This window comes from Dromiciops gliroides, chromosome 2 (genome assembly GCF_019393635.1).
Source record: "Dromiciops gliroides isolate mDroGli1 chromosome 2, mDroGli1.pri, whole genome shotgun sequence".
Classification (NCBI taxonomy): domain Eukaryota; kingdom Metazoa; phylum Chordata; class Mammalia; order Microbiotheria; family Microbiotheriidae; genus Dromiciops; species Dromiciops gliroides.
This window is the reverse complement of record NC_057862.1, coordinates 302,764,865-302,789,065: the sequence shown is the minus strand read 5'-3', so window position 1 is coordinate 302,789,065 and position 24,201 is coordinate 302,764,865. Positions and strand designations below refer to the sequence as shown.

Sequence of the window (24,201 nt, the reverse complement as noted above, 5' to 3'; positions counted from 1 at the left end):
GGGATTCTATAATGCAGAGGTGAGGAAGGAGTACATTCTAGTTTGGGGGGATGGCCAGTGCAAAGATTGGAGAAACTCCATTTTTTTCTTTACCAATGTCAATCAAGATGAGAAATGTTATAAGTTTTGGGGTGGGGAGAAGAGATAAAGAGAGAGCCAGAGAGAGCCAGAGAGAGCCAGAGAGCCAGAGGCAGAGAGAGAGAGAGAGAGAGAGAGAGAGAGAGAGAGAGAGAGAGAGAGAGAGAGAGAAAGAGAGCCAAAGAGAGACAGAGGCAGAGGCAGAGGCAGAGGCAGAGGCAGAGAAAGACAAAAAGAGAGACAGAAAGAGACAGTCAGAGACAGAGAGAGAGAGAAGTAGAGAAAAGACAGAGAGAAACAGAGGGGGGAACAGAGATAGAGAGGCAGAGAGACACACGCACAGAGACACAGAGAAAGACAGAGATAGGAGAAAGAGAAAGAGAGAGAGAGAGAGAGAGAGAGAGAGAGAGAGCAAGAAAGAGCAAGTGAGTTTGGACCCCCTATCTCCCTACAAAGGACACTTGGTAGGGTATTCCATCATTAATGAATGACTTTGCTGCCTCTTCTGTCATTGTTGTCTTTTTTTTGTCTTGATCTTGATCTTAGGGGAAATAAAACTGGAGACAGAATGACCTTGCAAGCTTGGAAAGGAGGGAAGAGCCAGAAGGGATTATCAGCCTAGTGAGCTATAACTGTAGCCATCCAAATGAAGAGTGATCTGCTTAACCCAATTCAGCAAAGGATTTACCAGATAACCAAGGCACCATGTCCTGCAAGTGAGTATGCCATTCATTCATGGCAGATCTGGAAGTGATTTGGTGGTGGCAGGGATGTTTGTAGTAGCCACATGAAGTTTCAGCCCACTTTACCCAGGGCCTGAGGTGGTAGAAGGAAGAGAGAATGTGGTTTTGGTTTTGGGGGGTGGTGGTATGTTTTTACTTTTGTTCTTGCTTCTTAGTAAATATTCCTTTGAAAAAGTTAATGTTAATGGCTTAAAATGATATTATAGAAATATCAACTGATTAAATAATACCAGAGAGATACTAAGTGACACTAGCAAATGATACTGGGGAAAAACACACCAGAATGAGGTCTTCAGCCAATCAATAGTATTTAGAAGAACCTCACTGCTTTTCATGATTACTCCTAGAACTCTGAGAGGGAGCTATAACCAATATGCTTTGGGGAACCTAACTTATTAATTTGTATTTGGGTTGGGAGAGTAAGTCCAGAGTCTTGTCATATATAATTGAGGAGAATCACTTTGACAGCAGGGTACAAGACAAGCTGGTTCAAGCAGAGACTTGAGGCAGGGGCACAAATTAGGAGGCTATTGCAATGATTTAGGTGATCATTTGCCTCACCAAAAAACAAAAACAAAAGTAATGCCAAGTTAAAAATATGTGAAACTAAAAGGATCTTCATCAGAAACAAGGAAGTTTGGAATAGGGATAGGTTTGGAAATGAATGGGTGGGGGAAGATAATGAACTTAACTGTGGACATATTTAGTTTGAGATATCTCTGGGATGTTTAGTTTTCATTTTTCATTTTTCTTTTTCTTTTTGTGGGGCAATGAGGGTTAAGTGATTTGCCCAGGGTCACACAGCTAGTAAGTGTCAAGTGTCTGAGGCCAGATTTGAATCTGGGGCCAGTGCTTTATCCACTGTGCCACCTAGCTGTTTCCTGGGATGTTTAGTTTGAGATACTTCTGAAAGATCTAGTTTGAAATGTCTGATAGGCAATTGGTGATGTGGACTGAAGCTCAGGAAGTATAGGGGCTGGATATATAAATCTGTCATCTACCTAGAGATGATAATTAAACCTGTGGGAGTTGATGAAATCACTGAGCAAGAATACTTAGATAACTGTGGGGAACATCCACCATTAGGAGGCAATATGGGATGCTAAATCAACCAGAGAGGCTGAGGAATTAGACAGGGAGGAGGAGAACCAGGGGAGAGCAATATTATAAAATCACAGAGAATATCTTGAAGAAGAGAAAGTGGTCACTAGTGTCAAATGCAGGAGATAGTACAAGAAGGAAGGAAATAATTATTTATCAAATGCCAGGCATTGTGCTAAGCACTTTATAATTAATATCTCATTTGATCCTTAAAACAAGCCTGGGAGGTAGGTGCTATCATTGTTCCCATTTTGCACTTGAGTTAACTGAGGCAGACAGAAGTTCAGTGACTTGCTCAGGGTTACACAGCTAGTAAGTGTCTGAGGTCAGATTAGGTCTTCCTGACTCCAGCCTCAGTGCTTGGTTTAGTGTTGCACTTTGCTTCTAGGATGAACATTAAACACTCCATTAGATTTGGCAGTTAAGAGATCATTGTTAGCTTTCATTGTTGTTTGTCCTTCATTCCTGAAGAGAACCATGACATTGGAGTGATGTCATGACTTGCACTGAATTGAATTTAAGTGAGAGAGGGCTGTGCAAGGTCACCAACCTCACTTGTCCAATGTTAAGATACATATCAGGACATCTGGAGATGACCCCATATGTTTAAGGCAATTGTGGATAAGTGACTTGCCCAGGGTCACACAGATAATAAATGTTTGAGGTGAGATTTGAACTCAGGTCCTCCTCACTTCAGGATCAGCAGTACTCTATCTACTATACTACCTAGCTGCCCTATATTAGTTTCCAGCTCCCTCTAAGGAAGAGAGGGATTCCCCTCCCCCCACTTAATAGAATCTTATTTTTTCCCCAATTACATGTAAAGATAGTTTTCAATACTGACTTTTGTAAGATTTTGAGTTCCAAATTTTTTTCCCTCCTTCTCTTCACTGCCCCCTCCTTAACACAGCAAGCAATCTGATACAGGTTATACATTACAATCATATTAAACATATTTCTACATTAGTCATATTTTGAAAGAAGAATCAGAACAAAAGGGAAAAACCATGAGAAGGAAAAAACAAAAAAATTTAAAAAATGAAAATAGTATGCATTGATTTGCATTCAGTCTCTATAGTTTGGCATTGCCTTGTATCATTGTATTTCTGAGAACAGCTAAGTCTATTTCAGTTGATATCAAAATGTTGCTGTTACTGTGTACAATGTTCTCCTGGTTCTGCTCACTTCAGTCAGCATCAGTTCATGTAAATCTTTCCAGGTTTTTCTGAAACCTGCCTGTTCATCATTTCCTATAGCAAAATAGCATTCCATAACATTTATTACAACTTGTTCAACCATTTCCCAATTGATGGATATCCCCTCAATTTCTAGTTCCTTGCCACCACAAAAAGAGCTGCTATAAAAATACATGTGGGTCTTTCCCCTTTTGTATGATATCTCTGGGATACAGACCTAGTAGTGGTATTTCTGGGTTAAAGGGTATAGCCCTTTGAGCATAGTTCCAAATTGATCTCCAGAATGGCTGGATCAGTTCACAACTCTACCAATAATGCATTAGTGTTCCAATTTTCCCATATCTTCTCCAACATTTATTATTTTTCTTTTTTTGTTATATTAGCCAATCTGATAGGTGTGAGGTGGTACCTCAGAGTTGTTTTAATTTGCATTTCTTTAATCAATAGTGATTTGGAACATTTTTTTCATATGATTATAGATCTCTTTAATTTCATCATCTGAAAACTGCCTATTTATATCCTTTGACCATTAATATAGAGATTCTTTAAGGTGGTGGTAAGACAGAGAGTACATTCCTAGAATGGAAGTGACTAGTGTAAAGGCATGAAAATGGGAGATGGAGTATCCTTTATGAGCAACAGAGGGGTGGCAATTTGGCTTACTCACAGTGTAACATGGGGGAGGATGTACAATGAAGTTAGAATAATAGGTCAGGGCCAGATTTGAGGGCTTCAAAAACTAAGCAAAAGAGGTTTTATTTTAACCCAGAAGTATTAGGGAGTCACTATATACTATACTATACTATATATTATACAGAGTAGGGGAGTGACACAGTTGGATATGTGCAATTAAAACAGGTTTATCTGAGGTTGCTAATGGTCTCCTTTTGTTAAGTTATGCCCTTTAATTTTTGGCTATTATGTGGCACTTAGAGATCATCCTGATGTAATAGGAAGAATGATATACTTGAATTCAGAAGACATGGGTTTGTTCTGCTATTCACTACCTTAGTATAACTTTGAGCAAGCCTCTTGAATTCTCTGATTCTCCATGATAGTGACAAAAACATTTGGTGAACAAACAAGGCAACATCTTGTTGGAGGAAAGCCTGGAGCATAGGTAGAGCCAAATCAAATGCTTTTCATAGTCAACAAACAAGGAGCATAATGGGATCTTGCATTCTCTGTACTTTTAATCAATTGTGTAACTATAACGATGGGGACTCCTGTAGAATATTATTTGTGAAAGCCTATCTGTTCCCTTTTTATAATTTTATATAATTTCATAATGATATAGATAATGAATTAGCCAAGGAAACAGAAGAGTTAGCAGGTAGGAACAGAGCCAGGGTAGAGGAGTGGTAGGAAATCCCAGAAAAGAGAAAGTATCTTGAAGAAGAGTAGTTAACAATGCCCAGTATGGGGGCAGCTAGGTGGCACAGTGGATAAAGCACCGACCATGGATTCAGGAGGACAAGAGTTCAAATCTGGCCTCAGACACTTGACACTTACTAGCTGTGTGACCCTGGGCAAGTCACTTAACCCCAATTGCCTCACCAAAAAAAAAAAAAAAAAAGGAAGAAGCAAAACAACAATGCCCAGTACAAGACATGGTTCAAGAAGGAAGGAAACAACCATTGATTTGATTGAATAACCCCATTATGTGTGGAGATGATTCTAATAATGATTTTGAAGAGATGGGAAGGCTGTCCTTATCACCAGTAGATGGCTTACCTCATGATGAATTATTTAGCCGTGGCAACTCATAAAACAAAATAAAATACAAAATGACCCTCAGTTTTCTCTCACCTCATCTATCCCATCTTCTGTTCCTGCAATAATTGGAACAATAATACAATTGTTACAATGTCTATAACCATTAACTCACTCTAAATATGGTACTTTAAATGTGAGATCCCTGTACAGTGATCAACATGTTAACCTATTAGAGGAATTGAATCATATTAACTTTGACATTCTTGCTGTAAATGAAATCAGAAGGTATACAAAAGTTACATCTGGGTGGACATTATACCTTTATGAGCTATGACTTTTTTTTTTCTTTTGGTGAGGCAATTGGGGTTAAGTGACTTGCCCAGGGTCACACAGTAAGTATCAACTGTCTGAGGCTGTATTTGAACTCAGGTCCTCCTGACTCCAGGGCTGGTGTTCTATCCACTGTGCCACCTAGCTGCCCCCATGAGTTATGACTCTTAAGTTCTCAGAAATACTAATAAAGAGGTTGTAAGGGTTGTTTCTTGTGTACAAAGGATTGTGTACAAAGGAAACAAGGAACATAATTTCATGGAACATTTGGTGACCAAAATTATAAACTAAACTCTTTTGAAGGTAAATGATAAGGTAACAACATGTTTTTGTGTCAGCTCACAGAAAGGAGAACACGATCCTGATGTGGGTCCTATTGCTATTGAAATTCTTCAGGTGTCACCCCAGATTCCTCTCCGGTGCACACCCAGCCTGCACTAAGTTTTGTCACAAGAACCAAATGCTCCCTTTTAAGGGAGTTTACCTACAAAAAATTGTGTTCCATACATATATAAAAGTGACACAAGATTCTTTGAAAGGCAAAGAATGGAAATAACTTTGAAACCCCCTTGATTATAATATCAAGTGAAGCATCAAATAATATATTCTCCAAAGTTGCTTATCATTCTCATGGAGGATTTCTGATAGAGTCCAAATGGAAGAGAGATTCCCTGGTGGTGTGGATGGTCTTTCAGATGCTTCTTCTTGTGGGTGTATTGTGTTAATTGCATCAAATCCTGAAATCCTATAGAGCCTGCTAAATGAGAACTATACTTCCTTAAAGAGTTCAGACTAACTATACCTAAAGGAAAAAACAAGTGAATGGAGAATACTGCTTATTCCACTGGATGGACAATTTATAAAGCTAGTCAATCAATAGATATCTTGGGTATATACTACTGATGAACCATGAATTTAGCCCTAGGTTGAATAGGAGAGCAATCTGGCTTGTCTTTGGGAAATTGTATGGTGGTTTTAATAACCCCAAATTTCTTCCTGAAACAAGAGACCATCTCTTTTATTTTTTTTTGTGAGGCAATTGGAGTAAAGTGACTTGCCTAAGGTCATACAGCTAGTAAGTGTTAAGTGTCTGAGGCCGGATTTGAACTCAGGTACTCCTGACTCCAGGGCCGGTGCTATATCCGCTGTGCCACCTAGCTGCCCCGAGACCATCTTTTAATATTAATATTTTCCTAGTGATATTCTGCATGTCTGCACATGATTAACACCATAGTCTCCAAAGAATGAAAACTGTGGGTTGCTCAAAGGGTAATGGAAATTTGCATGGTAGGTGTGAGTGGATTGTAATAGGTTACCACTGAAGAACTAACCACATGGGAGAAACAGTTCAAAGAATATCATCAAAAAGATGTACAACTATAAAAGGATGTTTGCTGGTCTGGTAGCAAGGATAAGGTATACTTTTTAGAAAGGCTGTAGAATCCCTTGGGATCCATTCAATGTCAAGGTATCTAGAAAGACATTCTTTGCACATTGGGATCTGGGGGGCAGAATCTGTGGAGACTTTTCAGGGGGCCCCAGAAAAGAGCTGCACAGGAGGAGAAGGCATGGATGAGTCATGATCAGATCCTTTGGATGGGTTACCTACAGATCCATTGAATTATAGGAGAGAGTATGGATAAAATGGATCATTATTAATATAATCTCAATTACTTTATTTTTCTGATAGTAATACTGTCTTTGATATTCCTCAGTTGTCCAGTATCTTCTCCTTCAGATAGCTTGAGAATCAGTTCCTAATTTCCCTTTAAATTGTATCACCTCCATTGCAGACCTGAGCATTCTTGATCTGATCTTTCTTTGTTTCCCTTCTTACCATTTCTTTTGATTTCCTTCTGCAGCCCATGGGGGCCTGATAAATGGTGATGTTTTCATCAGTGGCTCCAGTGCTATTGACAAAGAAAACAGTTTATTATGGAAATTTTGACAAATCTCTACTCTTTTCTATCTGTTTGTTGTCTCTCTGGTTTTATCCTTAAATGCTCTTGGGATGATTCAGCTCTATTGGGTCTCATGCCAAGCTTTTGACAAACAAGTTTTTCCTTCTATTGCTTTTTGCTTTTTTTTCAGAAGCAATACTACTTAAAATCTTCCACTATCTTCCTTTGTAAAATTTTGCAAATGAATTTATTTACTAAACTACTGTTGCTCTAGGACAGTGGTATACAGACTTTTTGCTTCCCTCTCAAATGTTCATATTTATTTATGAAATATAAAAATAGAAATTAAAATAGATGAGATAAAGATGAAACAATATTTGATCACAGAATTAAAAGGGAGCCATTAGACTGTGTTGAGTAAGGGAGTAATATAGCCAGACATTAACTTTAGGACAATCATTTTGACAGCTCCTTGGAGGGTGGATTGGAAGCGGCAGCCCATCAGAAAAGAATGGTTTGCTGGCATTAGTCTTCAAGAACTCCTGTAATAATGAAGTTTCAGAGAAGGACTCTGTTGCAGGCTACTCATTATTATTAGGAGTAGTGGGAATAACACAATCATATCTAGTGCTTTACAATGCACGAAGTGCTTTCTATACATTTCAGTTTCTCCTCACATCAACCCTGAAAGGTAGGCAGTACAAGTATTATTATCCCAATGGTGGTGCAGTGGATAGAGTGTTGGGCCTGGAGTCAGCAAGACCCTAGTTCAAATCCAGCCTCTTACTAGCTATGTGACCCTGGGCAAGTCACTTAAAATCTGTCTGCCTCATCTTCCTCAACTGGAAAATGGGGATAATAATAATACCTCCCAGGGTTGTTGAGAAGATCAAATGAGATAATATCTGGAAAATTCTTTGCATAGTGCCTGACACATAGTAGGAACTTAATAAATACAGATTTCTTTCTTTCTTGATGGTTAACTTCCTAAAGTTTTGGGTGTCCAAGTGATTTAGCTAAAGTCATACAACTAGTAAATGGGAGAGGTAGGACTAGAACTCAACTTCTCTGACTCCAAATTCAGTGTTTAATTTGTTACATTTTTTTATTTGACAAATACTCATTCAGCCCTTAATTTATAAAAGGTCCTCTAAATATGTTCTAGGAGAGATACAAAAATAGTTGTCACTCACTCATGTGCCTTGTCCTCTTTCCTGCTCCCCCCTTCCCAAGGCACAATAAGCAATTAAAGAGTTTACATTCTTCTGAAGCAAAGAAAATATAACAATAGAAAGGTAATAGAACAAAAGAAAAAAAACAATAGAAAGAATATTGAGTGGGGAAGCTAGGTGGTGCAGTGGATAAAAGCACCAGCCCTGGATTCAGGAGTACCTGAGTTCAAATCCGGCCTCAGACACTTGACACTTACTAGCTGTGTGACCCTGGGCAAGTCACTTAACCCCAATGGCCCCACAAAAAAAAAAACCAAAACCCAACAACAACAAAAAAGAAAGAATATTGAACTTGGAAGGAGGATTGGGTTTCAACTTTATCTTTAGCATTTACACATAACCTTTCTGACCTGTTTTCTCCACCTGTAAAATGGGAACAAGGATATCTGCATCATCTCCATTACCTACATTTTTGGAACATGTTTTGTAGCTATAATATGATGTATGATAAAATTATAAAATAATATAATGTACTATATAAATATGAATTATTATCAGGGGGATATAAGAAGTATCCACAAGTAAATATAATGCAAAATTTAACATGATAATTACATAAGAGAAATAAAAAGTGTTATGAGATTAGATGAGAGGCAGAGTACCAGCTGGGGCAATCAGGGAAGACTTCATGGAATTGTTGGCATTTGAGCTGGGTCTTAAAGTGTGTGTAGGATTTAAAAGGCAATTATGGAGGGAGGAAATAGCAAGCATACATGTTAATGAGAACTGAAAAATAGAAGAGGGAAAGTGAAGATTATGTTTGGGGGAGGATGGTAGACTAGTTGAACTAGAGCATAGAACATAGAAATGGAATAGTGTAAGATGAGGCTGGAAAGGAAGGTAGAGACTTACTGTGGGGTGGGGAGGTCCTTGAATACTAGGATAAGGAGTTTCACTGTCATTGTTCAGTAATGGGTGAGATAAATAAATGAAATGTGTTCTCAGATTAAGCAGGGGCTCCCTTCCCCTGCCTCCCCCACCCACTTCCTTTTTCTGCTGAGCTAGCAGTTAGTTATCTAAAGTCAGATAACAGGAGAACTGCAAAATCCCCCTCCAGAAGTTGTTCCACAGGTGGGGGGTACATGTTCAGGAGTGTCACGAAGAGTGTGTATCCAGAATAGCCAGCCAATGACCAGTCATAGCGAAACGAGGGAGGGAATCTCTGCCTTAGAGGCACAATAAAGGGCCCTTGCAATGAACTCACAGTGCACAACTTCTTTGAAAGTGTGTGCTCTTTCTTGCAAGATCGTAATAAAATGGCCTTCTTGCTTTGTACCAGTCTGTGGGTCCTGCTTCAGTTTACCTGTTTCTCACATGGGGAGCCATGTGAGATTCTATACTGAAATGCTGAGATCCTGGAATTTCCACTTTAGTTCTAGATGACCTTAGGGTATATTTTCTCTCAATTTACGTCCTCCCTCAACATCTTTCACACTCCCAGGACATTTAACAACAAGGGAAAATAAATAGTTATAATTCATTCTTATATAACCTCATACAGTTTACAAGGGTCAGCTAGATGGGGTAGTAGATAGAATGCTAGATCTGGAGTCAAGAAGACTCATCTTCTTGAATTCAAATCTGGCCTCAGACACTTAGTAGTTGTGTGACCGTGGCAAGTCACTTGACTCTGTTTGCCTCAATTCCTGATCTGTAAAATGAGCTGGAGAAGGAATTAGCAAACCACTCCAGTATCTTTGCCAAGAAAACCCCAAATGGGGTCCCAAAGAGTTGGACATGACTGAAATGACTAAGCAAGCATAAAGTTTATTATAAATGCTTATTATAACCCTGTGAAGTAGACAGTGCAAATATTATTCCCATTTGACATATGAGGAAGTTGAGGCTCAGAGAAGGCTCAGAATAGCACAGGATCTCAGAGGCCATCTAATCCAACCTCTACTCAAATCTTGTATCCTTTCCCCAATATCCCTTGCCCATGGTCACCCAGGTAATAAGTGTCAGAGTTGTGATAATGTAGTACTTAGAGAGAGGGAATTATAGATTTTTGTACTGTGTGTACCTAAATTCCTTCTTTTGGTTCAGTGGGATCTTTCCAAGTAATTATGGCAAGAGGGTATTCTCAACACAGAATATAAATGTGCCTCCAGCTTTGTATGCACTCATTGAACCTTTGCTGGGTCTGGATGCTATTCTTGGCGGAGGCAGCTGCTTATATCATCCAATGGTAGAAGAGCTGGCATTTCCTCCAATTAGTAGAATTCTGTCCTCATTTAGAAGGTCCAGAAGGTCTCTTGTTGAGACAGGCCACAGCATGTGATTGACAGTGGCTAAAATTAGGACAGGGTGTTTTCCTCTCATACACTGATGCAAAAAGACTTTTGTTTAAGTTACTCAACATTGGCTTCTCCTGAAAGACTAATAAGCAACTCAGAGGCACCTGGTCAATAATTTGAAAAGCAACTATAGGTGGATTTCCCTTTCTGCCATATATGTGTCCCTGAAAAGTGATGTTCCTTTTGCCTACTGAATTTTACTTGAGTTATATTTTAAATTCATTAGGTCAGTCATTTGAAGAAATCCTTTGATGAATCCTTCTATAAAGAAGCATTCATGCTTCAAGTATTTATTAAATGCCTGCTATGTGAAAGGGTCTCTGCAAGGTACTATGGGAGATAAAGAGGCTTATAAAACAAAGTCCTTTTCCTTAAGTAGTTTACCACTGTCATAAAGGCATAGTGGAATGAGAAATGGGTTTAGAGTTAGAATATTTGAAATTGAGTTCTGGTTTTGGTTGAGGTTCTTTTTTGGGGGGCACATGCTCTCTGTGTGACTTTGGACAAGTTATTTATAATTTAGGTCTCAATTTCCTAATCTGTAAAATGTACGCACTGTTTGCACTATCCACCTCTCAAAATTATTATGAGGAAAGCACTTTGTAAGTACTAAACCAGTGTAGCAATGTGCGTTGTTGGTATTTTTATTATATTTATACATTCAGGGTTGTGCTGGTAAATGTCCAAAAACTCACTCTCTAGGAAAAAAACAACACATCAAGACTCACATTGAAGTTTACTCTGCATCATTAACATTTTCTCCATCACTTTCTTCAGTCTAGACAATCAACAAAACAATAAATCAAGCCCTGATTTGTAGGCTTTGCTGATCTCAAAGGCTAACACTGAATATTTGAACAATTGGCTATGGCAAACCCTGCTCACTCCAGCCCAACTTGTGTACATGTGACTTCTTCGATATAGAGGCTCCTGGTGAGCTGGCTCCCTCTACCAATGCAGACCAGCAGTTGTTCTGCAATAGCCAGTAGCCATTAAGTGTCAGTATCAGGAGTTGAAATCAGGACTACCCGATTCTATGGTCAGCTCGCTATCTTCCACTACGCTCTCTTGCTATTATTTGTTATATAGTAGTAGCCATCGTTGTCATGGTAGGATATAATATATCTGGGGATCCTAGCCTGCAGTATTTCCAAAATGTCCTGCATATAGTAGACTCTTTCTTTCTCTTTCTTGCTTTCTCTCTCTCTCTCTTTCTCTCTTTCTTTCTCCAGGGCAATGAGGGTTAAGTGGCTTGCCCAAGGTCACCCATCTAGTAAGTGTCAAGTGTCTGAGACCAGAATTTGAACTCAGGTCCTCCTGAATCCAGGGCCAGTGCTTTATCCACTGTGCCACCTAGCTGCCCATAGTAGACTCTTAATATAGCTACTTATTTAATTGTTGGTAGAACAAAAAGGCAACTAACTTTTAATCAAAGACACTGTATAATTACCATATGAGTGCTGTAGACAATAAGTAATATTTACTTAGTGAAGGGGGCTAAAATTATGTACTGAGGTAGTGAGTGAGGGCTTCATGGAGGAGGTGGGATTTGAGCTGGTGCTTGAAGAATGGATGGTAGGTAATTCAGCAAATTGAGAAGATAGTATTCTGGGTGAGAAAACCAACATGAAAAGAAGTATAGAGAGAAGAAAGCATGAAGGTGAGTTTAAAAGATAATGAAGAGGGGAAGCTAGGTGGCGCAGTGGATAGAGCACTGGCCTTGGATTCAGGAGGACCCGAGTTCAAATCCGGCCTCAGACACTTGACACTTACTGGCTGTGTGACCCTGGGCAAGTCACTTAACCCCAATTGCCTCACACACACAAAAAAAAGATAATGAAGAAAACAATTTGGCTGAGAGAAATTTGGTTCCTGTAGGGGTGTAGTGGGACATAGGGCTAGAAGAGTACTTTGGGGACAAATTATAGAGGGTCTTGAATGTCAGGATAGGGTATTTGGACATTATTTGTCCAGGGAGTCATTGCAGATTTTTGAGTAAAAGAGAACAGGATTTAATCCCCTCCCTCCCTCCCTCCCTTCCTTCCTTCCTCCCTCCCTTCCTTCCCATTCCTCTGCCACTCCCCGTGAATTTCTGCTACATTGAGTGTTACTACACAAGATGCTTTGCTTGATGGGCATCATCTCCTTTGGACACAACTAAACATGGCCCATGAGTTTCTGCTACTGGTGTTAGCTGAAGCATTTGGCCATGAGACTCTCTGTAATGCTTTTTCAGTTCAAAAGCCAGAGGCAGCTGTCTCAGCCATAGACCAGTAAAAGGCCTTCCTCTGTGTGTGTGTGGGTGCACATGCAAGCGGGTAGTGTGAGGGGGCATGGCAGGGAGAAGAAAGAAGTGGGAGAGAAGCTGGGGTGCAAACTTGCTGTTTTCCCCTCCCCCGCCTTACAAAAGGATTTCTCTTATATCTTTCAAAACCTTGGCCTGGGAGCCCCTGATGACAACTTCTTTAGAATATAGACCATAGTCCCTTCTCAGAAAGGTAATGCCCTCAGGCTTAATGTTTTCCTTAGAATAAATGATGTGATCTCTGGGTTTGGGGTCTCTCTGGACAGTTTCACTCTAGATCACAATAAACATACTGTTATTTATTATTTTAATGGCTGAAGGTAGTCTATAAAGCAGAGGAAAGCTAGGTAGCACAGTGCATAGAGTGGTGGGCCTGGAGTCAGGAAGACTCATCTTCCTGACTTCAAATCTGGCCTTGGCTCTTACTAGCTGTGTGACCCTGGGAAAGTCATTTGCCTTGGTTTCCTCATGTGTAAAATGACCTGGAGAAGCAAATGGCAAACCACTCCAATATCTTTGCCATGAAAACCCCAAATAGGGTCATAAAGAGTCTGAAACAACTGAACAACAACAGTAATGACAAAAGTACAGAAGGACTATTTGCCAAATAACTGTCATATAGCTTTGGGGTTCAGGATCCCCCATTTTATTGACTCTAGATCTCCTCTGTTCTTTAATATAAATGAATAGCATTTAAACTCAGGTCTTCCTAACTCAAGCTCGAGTATATTCTCTACTTCTCTGTGCTGCCCCGTGAGGACCATTCTCATGAAGATATTTTGGAGATCAATCAACCACTAGCATTTGTTAAGCTCCTCCTTTGCCCTTGACACCGTGCATATAGCATATGGTAAAATCCTTGCCAATGTCATGGTTACCTTTTTGGGTTATCACTGTGTATGTGATCTCTTCCCTTCTTTTGGAAATTTCCTTTCTTTGAGTTATCTTGAAAAATCAATTATTAGAGCCTTTCAAATCCATTGTCTCCAACATGGATTTCTTCTGTGTCTGTTTACTCAGGACCATCCATTCTTCTTATATTCATCTTCTTAAGGGCTTTTTCTGCTTCTTAAATTAAACATCAAGCACTGAAGTGTTAGAAGTCAAATGTGATCTTTCCACTCTCATTGATAATAAGAATAAATAACTGCAGAAACACTGACAATTCTACTCCATTCAATGTTAATTTGTTGCCTTCTTTCCAGTTTCGGTAGACATGTACTCAGGGTTACTTAACTTACCTTGTTGGATTTCTAGACATGTACTCAGGGTTACTTAACTTACCTTGTTGGATTTCGTATCAAAGCAGATATTTCTTCTCCTCTACTTTTCATATAACAGGAAGCAACATTGCTTATGTGTCCTGTCATCCTGGTCTTTTTCTTATAGGTTCATTCTGATGATGGCAGTGGTCTATACCCCACGCTTTGATTAGATATACATTAGAAAAAACCCAAAGTGGATTAAAGACAGCATAGGTTTTAGGAAAGTTAATGATGATACCTGGAGTTCAATAGAAAGACAAAATGAAGTGGGTAGATTTCATTAGACAATTGGATTTCTCTTTGTGTCTTTGTACCTTTTGTGCCTGTGTCTTGTTTTTTTGTCTGCCAAATAAATAAAGGTCATTTTCTTTTGAACAGGAAAAGAGAAGCAAAATAAAAATTATGTTTTTGCCTTTTTTCCCCACTGTTGATCATTTTCCCACCCTGCCCAAGTAGCATTATCATCCCACCCTGCCCAAGTAGCAGTCTTCCCTTCTAACATCTTCTTGCTCACAGAATAGCTTTTAAAACTTTTTTATTGTTTTTAGCATCACTAACCTTAGTTCATTCTGGGTTTCAGTGTACCTAACATAATTTTTATTGGATTGTGTTACCATTTTATATTCATTATTATTTACTTGCTTTTAGTTAGATCTTCCGAACATGTAGCAACACAAATAACAACTGTTACAGAACACTGTGGACCTAGGAGCATATGCCCTCTTCCTCTCTACTGAGGGGCCTCTCTTGGCACTGATTCCATGAATAAGCATAAAGTTCAGTCCTGGGGAACCCTGGCCACTAAAGAGGGGTATCAGGACTTTTTTCTCACACTCATTGGCTTTTTATACCCCAACCACATAGCCCTGGGAAAAATACTTAAAGCTTAGATTTGGTTCATGTCTAAGGTCTCCTCAAAAGGGAGGAGTATGAGGGTACTCAATGTACAATGTAAATCCATTACAGGACAGCTACTTATTTCCTTAGGCATTTTAAATGCCTAACAAAAGACACAAGTGAACATTAATAATAATTTAAACAAGCAGCAGTAATAGCATAACTGCTGTTATATTTTCCAGAGAGGTTGATAATAAAAACACAAAAATGTGAAACAATTTGGGGGACCATAAATAAGCATTTTGCTTTCATATCAGTTCTGCATTGTCTAAACTATTCCCTTCATATCCAAAACTTCTGGCAAGCCAGCCTAGGGGTTGGGCTCATCCTCTTGCTGGTGGTCATCTTGTCCAAGAAATGTTGAAGTGGTTACTAAAGCTCCTCCTATAGTATTATTGTCACTGGCTGGGGATCTTGGAGAGCCCAACCTCTCAAACTCACCTGATTGACTCCAAGGCTGGAAATTTCAACCATGGGATTGCTGTTCAGTCACCTATACTCAGGAAAGAAATACAAAGCAGAAGAGACAGTTAGGGCTTTGAGAACCTGAGACTGGGGTTGCTTCATCCTAAGGTGCCTGAATCTTGATTCAGTATTGATACTCCTCAGTGCTCTCAGTTGCCTATCCCTTCTGACTGGAGAGCTGGAAGTCAGGGCAAAGCCTATAAAGGCCCACCTTTATAGAGGCCTCATATTTTTCCAATTAACTTAATATCAGCTGCTAAGTTTTGACTCCTTAAAAATCATGCCTGCATTGGGTTGTTGTTGCTGCCTGTCATTTGTTCTTTTTGTTTGTTTTTGTTTTTTTGTTTTTGCGGGGCAATGGGGGTTAAGTGACTTGCACAGGGTCACACAGCTAGTAAGTGTCAAGTGTCTGAGGCCGGATTTGAACTCAGGTACTCCTGAATCCAGGGCCGGTGCTTTATCCACTGCACCACCTAGCTGCCCCTGACCTTTGTTCTTAAAGAGGACCATGATATTGGGGTGATATCATCACTTGCAGTGAATTGGATTTAAGTGAGAGAGGGCTGTGCAAGTTCACCAATCTTACTCTCTCCTCTAGAGCCATCTGGGTCTAGTGGCAAGATATATATCAGGATGACTGGAGATGGCCCCAGATGTTTAAGGCAATTGGGATTAAGTGACTTGCCCAGGGTCTTATAGCTAGTAAGTATCTGAGGTGAGATTTGAACTCAGGCCTTCTGGCTCTAGGGCCAGTGCTTTATCCACTGTACCCTCTGGGGGCCCCACCTTTCCCTTCTCCCCACTCCCCTTTAGCTTCCTTTTCTGAATTTTCTTTCCTCATTAGATTGTAAGCTCCTTGAGGGCAAGGACTGTTTCCTTTTTTCTATTTGTATCCCTAATGCTTAGCACAGTGCCTGGCACATAGTAGGTGCTTAATAAATGTTTGTTGACTATGATTATGTGATATTATCATATCACATGTATAAATAAAAAATATTTATATCAGCTCTTTTTTGTAGTACCTCAGAATTGGATACTAAGGAGGTTCCCACCTACTGGGGAATGACTAAAAAGTTATATTTTTTGACATAATAGAATAATTATTATGCTATAAGAAATGATGAAATTGATACTTTTAGAGGAAACTGAAACTGTTATGAATTGATGTAAAGTAAGTGAGCAGAAGTGGGAGAACAATTTATACAATGATAAGAACACTGTAGAGAAAAACAACTTCAAAAGACTTTAGAATTCTGATCAGTGCAATATCAAGCCATGTATCCAGAGGACTGAAGATTAAACACACATTTACTTCAGCTGAAGAGGTGATACACTGAAAATGAAGATTGAGACAAGCGTATTCACATTTTTGGACATGGCCAATGTGGAAATTTTTTTCTGGACTGTGTATATTTGTTATGAGGATTTTATTTTTCATTTTTCATTGTTTATATGGGGGACAGTAAGAGGGAGAGATAATAAATGTCCATAAAAATAAATAGTTTTTTTAAAAAGATATGCCAAATCTTACCAAATATTTATAATTGCTAAGCTAAGTGGAATGAAAAAATATAAAAATATAGACATAGAATAAGAAATAAAGATCATGTGGGAACAGTATGTGGTACACGTTATCCTTATCATCCTGTTTGTTGATGAAGTTGTACTGAGGATGCTTTCATCAAGCCTGTAGAAGATAAACTTAAATCTTCATATTTTTACTCAACTATAAAAAGCAGTTACTTTATCTACCCAAGGAATAGTTCAGAGGATTTAAGAATAATAAGATGAGAAAATTTTTTTCTGAAGTAATAATAATGATAATTATTGATTTTGATATGGCTTACTTTTATATGGTTTTTCATGGTTTAAAATGCTTCACATCCATTCTTTTTATACATACAGTTGTGCTTAGTAATAATTAACAATGTAATATATCTATAGTGGTCTGTTATTTGCATGGCTTCAAGAAAATCACTTCAGGGCCCAAGTTCTCCAATTTGTAAAATAAGGCGGTTGGTCTAAGGTCACCTCCTAAGATCCTTTCCAGTCCTCACATTTTGTAATCTGAGTAATTTAAGTTTTAGTAATAATAATTAGCATTTATATAGCACTTTGAAATTTGCTAAACACTTTACAAGTATTATCTCATTTTACCTTTACAACCCTGGGAGGTAGGTGTTATTGTTATCCCTGTTTTACTAATGAAGAAACTGAGGCAGATTGGTTAAATGACTTGCCCAAGGTCACATAGCTAGTAAATAGGCCAGATTTGAATTCAGGTCTTCCTTACTCCAGATCCAGTGCACTGTCCACAACATCACCTACCTGCTTTCCTTAACAACAAGCTGGTAGGGAGGGTACTTTAAGTACTATTATCATCACACTAATGTCACACTAGTAACAGTGTTGGCTGATGAAGGTTCTGTTAGTTCCATTGCTCTGGCTAATAGCTCTGTCACATGAATGGGAGCATACACACACACACACACACACACACACACACACACAGTTACATCATTACACTTCTTTCTGGAGGAGATCAAACTGAAGAGTTAAGTAAAAGGATGCCTTTGGAGGTCCTTGTGGTTTATATATTCAGAGTCTAATAGAGATCTCAGGGGGATCTATTAGCTTAGCTCCTTTAGTTGCTGTAGCTTTTTGAATCATTTGCAAAATTCTTGGAAATCTAAGAATGGGAAAGGGAAGGGAATTGTGTTGCATGCTGAGGAGAAGACCCTTCTTAATGGCATCATGGAGTCATTAGTATAAAAGGAAGTATGACCCTGTAGGCACTGATATCCTCATATTTAAGGAAAAGAAGGAAAAAGAGAAAGAAAAATAACAAGACAATGTTGTCTACCTTTCAAGGCTTATTTCCAGATGACTATAGTTGTGAACAAATCCTGCTGGCTTCTTCATCATGAATGTCACATCATATGGAAGTCCCAGTCCTAAAGATGATATAACAAGGTCAGGAGAATCACAGGGGGGAAGAAAATAGTGATGTGGGATCTGTAAGTCATTCTCTAGCTCTTTCCTAGTCATCATTGGAAAACAAAATGTTAGAGCTGGAAGGGGCCTGGAAAGTCGCTCTTTTTTTTTTTTTTTTTGGTGAGGCAATTGGGGTTAAGTGATTTGCCCAGGGTCACACAGCTAGTAAGTGTTAAATGTCTGAGGCCGGATTTGAACTCAGGTACTCCTGAATCCAGGGCCAGTGCTCTATCCACTGTGCCATCTAGCTGCCCCCCTGGAAAGTCTCTTAAGTGAATTAAAGTGAACAAAGACATTGAGCAAACAAATTAGCCATGCCCCTGAGGTTGTAAGTAGTTTAACATGGTGAATTCAGTTTGCAGGAGTCCTTCCCCCACCTTCAAACATTGGCTTTGGTATCTAACAGTAATCCTGTCCCAAGGGATGTTCCCTATTTTATGATTCAAAAAGTTCTGTTCAAAATAGTTTGAGGCATAATTGAAGGAACAGAAACATATACTCCAGATAGACAGAGGTATAGAAAGGTAGTCACTTATGGACAGAAGCTGTTTTGAGGAACAGGATCCCTGGAGAAGAGATATGGATAAATATAGAAGCAAATACCAGTAACTTAGTTGAACAATCACTGAGCTGAGATGCAGAATCCAAGGTACTTGACTTGTAGGAGCACTCTATGCAGAGACAAAGTAATTCCAGGCTCTGCAGTGTCAAGAGTCATGAGTTACCTTTGGCACACATCCATCTGATACAATTGCCTTACTACCATTGTACTCTAAGTCTGAACACACTATTTTCATGGATGTTATATATACTTTTGTGAGATTATGCTCCAAGTTTATGGGGGTAATGTTTTGTAGATATTCTTACAATATCATCAATGCCTTTGCTAAGACCTAAATGTGGTTTCTGGCTGATTGTTATATAAGAAGCACACTGGTGGGGGTTCATGAGCTATAGTGTTAGGAATTCACACACACAGGATTATGCATAGAATCAAAGTAGCAGATTAGTCTCTGGGGACCCAACTTGAGTGTTCAAGAGTGATTTGGGGAAATAACCCAAAGAAGTTGCTTCAAATATTTCTACTATGCCTTAAGTTTTACAGAGTTCTTTCTTTAAAACAATTTTGAGAGGTCAGTAATGCAAGGACTTATCTTCATTTTACAGATGAAAAAATGCAGGCTTAGAAAGAAGTAATATGGACTAAGCCACACAGCTATAAAGTGAGGGATTTAAGAATTTTAACCCAGGGCTTCTAATTCAAAGTTCAACTCTCTTTCCACTACAATACAATGACTTTCATTCAGTGGAGAATGTTAGAACATTGAATGTTGGAGCTGGAAGGGACTTTAGAAATCACCTAGTCTAACATTTTCATTTTAGAAAGAAGGAAATCAAGGTCTAGAGAAAAAAGGACAACTTTTTCAAGGTCTAATCATAGACTCATAGAGTGAATTGAAAGAAACTTTAAAGATCAAATAGTTGGAAAACCCTGGATTTGAAACCTACTTTCAAAACCTACTTTCTATCTTTGTGACTTTGGGTGAGGCATTTAGCATCTCTGGGACTCACTTTTCTCATATACTTAGTTATATATAAAATAGAAGTGGGGTGGGGGGTCAGGCTAGTTGATTTCTAAAATCTCTGTAAATGCTTAATCCTAGGATCCTAATTTACAATTATAGACTGTAAACTCCCTGAGGACAGAGAATTAAAATTGGTGGAGGGGTTCTTTGTATCTCTAGCACCTAGCATATTGTCTGGCACATAGTAGGTGCTTAATAATGTTGTTGGTTAAATGATTTCATATGTAAGGAAAGTAGGACCTGGAGAATTTAAAGTGATATACATGGTCATATAGTCATAGAATCTCAAAGCTGAAAGCAAGGTTATAGGTCATCTATCCTTAGTTGATCTGAGTGGTCATCTAGCCTGCACTTCAGTAATGGGAACTCATTACCTCCTGAGGTAGCCCATTCCATTTTGGTAAAATTCAAATTACTAGGATATTTTCCTAATGTAGAGCTAATATCTGTTTCTCTGCAACTTACAACCATTGTTGTAAACAACTTACAACCCAGTTCTGCCACAATCCATAAATGAGCATTTATTAAGTGTCTACTATATGTGAGGCACTGGGGATGGAAGTGCAGCAATCAAAAATCTATGGGTCAGAGTTGTGCACTAATGGCAGGGCTGGGACTAGAGCTCAGGTCTCTCAAATCTCACTCTGTCACTCTTTCCCCACATCTTACTCTCTTATTAGTTTAACAGAATAATGATCTCATTTGAGGCTAATCAAAATACCTCCAGTATTTTCCCATCTAAGAAACAAGGGAGAAAACGTTTGGAGAGAATTTATAATACCATTGAAATACCCAGGCTGCAGGGGCCTCCTGGAGAGGAGAATGGAAAGTTAATATTTAGCTGAATGAGAAAGAACAAGTTTCAGTGGGGAAACATTGCTCAGATATTTTGCTGAGTGTGACCAGAATTCCCCAAAGGTGGTTGGAACAGATTATGTCACCATGGATAGTTCAGGCCAAATGGAGAGCAAGAGGCCCATGGAGCCATTTTTTGCTTTTTTCTTCTGATCCAATACCTTCCAGACACACAGACTTCTTCTAATATTAATGAGGCTGCCACTTAAAAAAGTGATTCTAAGATATACCCTGGCCTTTGATTTCACAAAGCTGTTTCCATTGCCTCTAGCTAATTGTGTTTTCAATAATAAATTGAAGAAGGAATCTTGGTTGACTTGGACTTGCTTAGATCTGCCTTAATTAGGGTGTTTGAAAAGTTCTCTCCTAGGCTTGGAAAGCTGTTGGCTGCTCTGACATGAAACAGTTGAACTGACCAACAGCGGCTTCATAACCTTCACACATACTGCGTTTCTCCTTTTGACGCTATCATTAACAACAACAACATCTAACACCACATTAGCCTTTTATATTCTTCAAAGTTTCTTCACATACATCATTGACCTTTGGTCTTCACCAAACCCCTATAAGATTTGTAGGTATGATATTACTAATCATATTTCATAGATAAGAAATGAAGGGATGGAGTAATTTACTCAAGGTCATATAGCTTTGGCATCTTTTTGCCTTTTTTATTTTTTCATATACCAAACGTAACTAATACTGTCTTTCCCCCCCAAATACTGTCTTTAAAATCCTTTGAATGTGAAGACAGAAATTTAAGTCTGCCCAACCCAATTTTTAATTTTATTTTGCAGTGCAATGAGGGTTAAGTGACTTGCCCAAGGTCACACAGCTAGTAAGTGTCAAGTGTCTGAGTATGGATTTGAACTCAGGTCCTCCTGAATATAGGACTGGTGCTATTCACTCCATCACCTAGCTTTCCCCTTTGTGCAACCCCTGATAAGGGAGTTTTTACTTTGGGTGATTTTGAGGTGAGGTTATCCAAAGGTAAAGATAAGATGTATCAAGAGGATGGTCAGGGGAGTGAAATCAGATTGCTTCAATTGAATATCACTAATTAATTTTGATAACATTTCTCTTTCACCACTTTCTGCATAAAAAGGAGGGTAGGGATAGAGAGAGAGAAAAACTGAGGACATAGTGGAGGGAAACACAAATAACAATTGTTATTGTGAATGTGAATAGGATGAACTCATCTCTAAAACAGAAAAGGGTAACAATGGATTAGAAAATAGAATTCACCGATATGTTTATATGAAACACATCTGAAACAGATTTATGCAGAGACAAAATGAAGAGCTGGAGCAGAATTTGTTATACTTCAGAAAGACTCAAAAAGCAGGGGTAACAGTCATGATTTCAGCCAATATTCCTGTAAAAATAGACATGGTTAAAAGATATGTGATTTTATATTCTGCATAAAGGCACTATATTGAAAACTAATGTTTTCAAACAAAATGACAATGAAGAGACAATATACAAACAATTTTGGGATGCAACAAAAGCAGTTATATGGGGAAATTTTTTATTTTTAAGCATTTCATCATAAAAAGAGAGAAAGAACAGGTCAATGAATTAGGCATGAAACTTTAAAAAAAATTAGAAAATTAACAAATCTCCAAATCCTAACTAATTGCAAAAATAGAAATTCTGAAAATTTAAGAATAAATAGGTAAGATAGGGGAAAAAGCCACTGAATTGATTAATAAAATCAGGAGCTGTTTTTTCAAAAAGCAAACCATTAATCAATCCAGTTTTTTAAAGAGAAGGAAGAAGATTGTCAATATTAAAAATGAAAAAAAGGAGAATTCATAGCAAATTAAGAGGGAATAAAGGAAAGTATTAGAAACTATTTTGGCAAAAAACAAACCCAAAAAAACCATTTTGGCCAATTCTACGGCAACAAACTTTTAAATTAAGCTTAATAAAAGTATAAAAATATCCATATTGTCAGAAGGAGAAACATAAAATTTAGTCAACCTAATTTCAGAAAAATAAGTAATCTATAAATCCATTCCCAAGGGAAAAATGCAGGACAAAATGAATTTATAAGTAAATTCTACCAAACATCCAAAGACAAATTAATATTAATATTACACAAACTATTTACAAACTAAGAAAAGAATAAGCCTTCCAAATTTTTGTTGTGATATAAATATAGCCTTGCTACCTAAACCAGGAAGAGACAGAAGAGAGAAAGAAAACTGTAGACTGCTATTTCTAATAGATATAGATACAAAATAATCAATAACGTATTAGCAAAGAGGCTATAGCAACATATTGAAAAGATTATAAGGGGCAGCTAGGTGGCACAGTGGATAGAGCACCGGCCCTGGAGTCAGGAGGACCTGAGTTCAAATCCAGCCTCAGACACTTAACACTTACTAGCTGTGTGACCCTGGGCAAGTCACTTAACCCCAACTGCCCCACTGTGATGTTTAAAATCTAAATTGTGGTTGCCTTAAATCAGAAGCTTCAGTACCAGTCTTTGGGCATTAAACATTTATTAGAACATACAGATATTTACAAAGAGTTAAGAAGGTTATGAAAAAGAAGTCCTACCTAGCCTAGAGTTCCAGCTTGGTTGGCTTCTTCCTGAAGTCCTCCTCCACAAGCCTGCTTTAATCAGGAACTCCTTAAGGAGCCTGTCTTAATCAGGAACCCCTTCACCAGCCTGTTTTAATCAGGAATTCCTCAACGAGCCTGTCTTAATCAGGAACTCTCTCACAAGCTGTTTGTGGAAGCTTTTTTTATAGATCTGGAACAGAGGCGGTCCTTACACACTGCTTCAAGGTGATTGGTTGGCGTCATCCAAATCCATTATCTTTGAAGGTGTTCTCAAGTTGAGTTCACAGTCTAGTTTCTGAGAACAATACCTTCTTAAGGGATAGCCAGGTGTGATTACAATCCAATTAACTTGAAGTAGGCTTAATTAGCAGTCAATCACTCTCACTTGATTCAATCAGTATAGATTAATCTCCAGGTGGGTCTTTGAGTATCTGCTAAATCCCATTATTTCATCACACCACAAAAAATTAAAAAAAAAAAAGATTATACACTATGATTAAATTAGATTTATACCAGGGATACAGGGTTGGTTTAAAATGAGGAAGGGAATAAATGTATTTTTCCTTAATATGATAAGTATTCGCTATCTAAAACTAAGAGCCTTTCCGGTAAATTAGGGGTAGAGTAGTAATAACCATTATTACCAGTTATTGGACATTGTGCTAGAAA

The 24,201-nt window shown here is 38.4% G+C and overlaps 1 protein-coding gene across 1 annotated transcript in view; it reads left to right on the top strand.

Annotated features, from left to right (window-relative positions):
* Positions 1 to 640: 640 nt before the first annotated feature.
* Positions 641 to 24,201, top strand: part of VRK1 (VRK serine/threonine kinase 1) — a 367,797-nt gene continuing 344,236 nt past the window's right edge. The window contains exon 1 of the mRNA XM_043989848.1: positions 641 to 794. Coding sequence (XP_043845783.1) covers positions 725 to 794 — 70 coding nt within the window. The 5' untranslated portion in view covers positions 641 to 724. The remainder of the gene's footprint in view (positions 795 to 24,201) is intronic.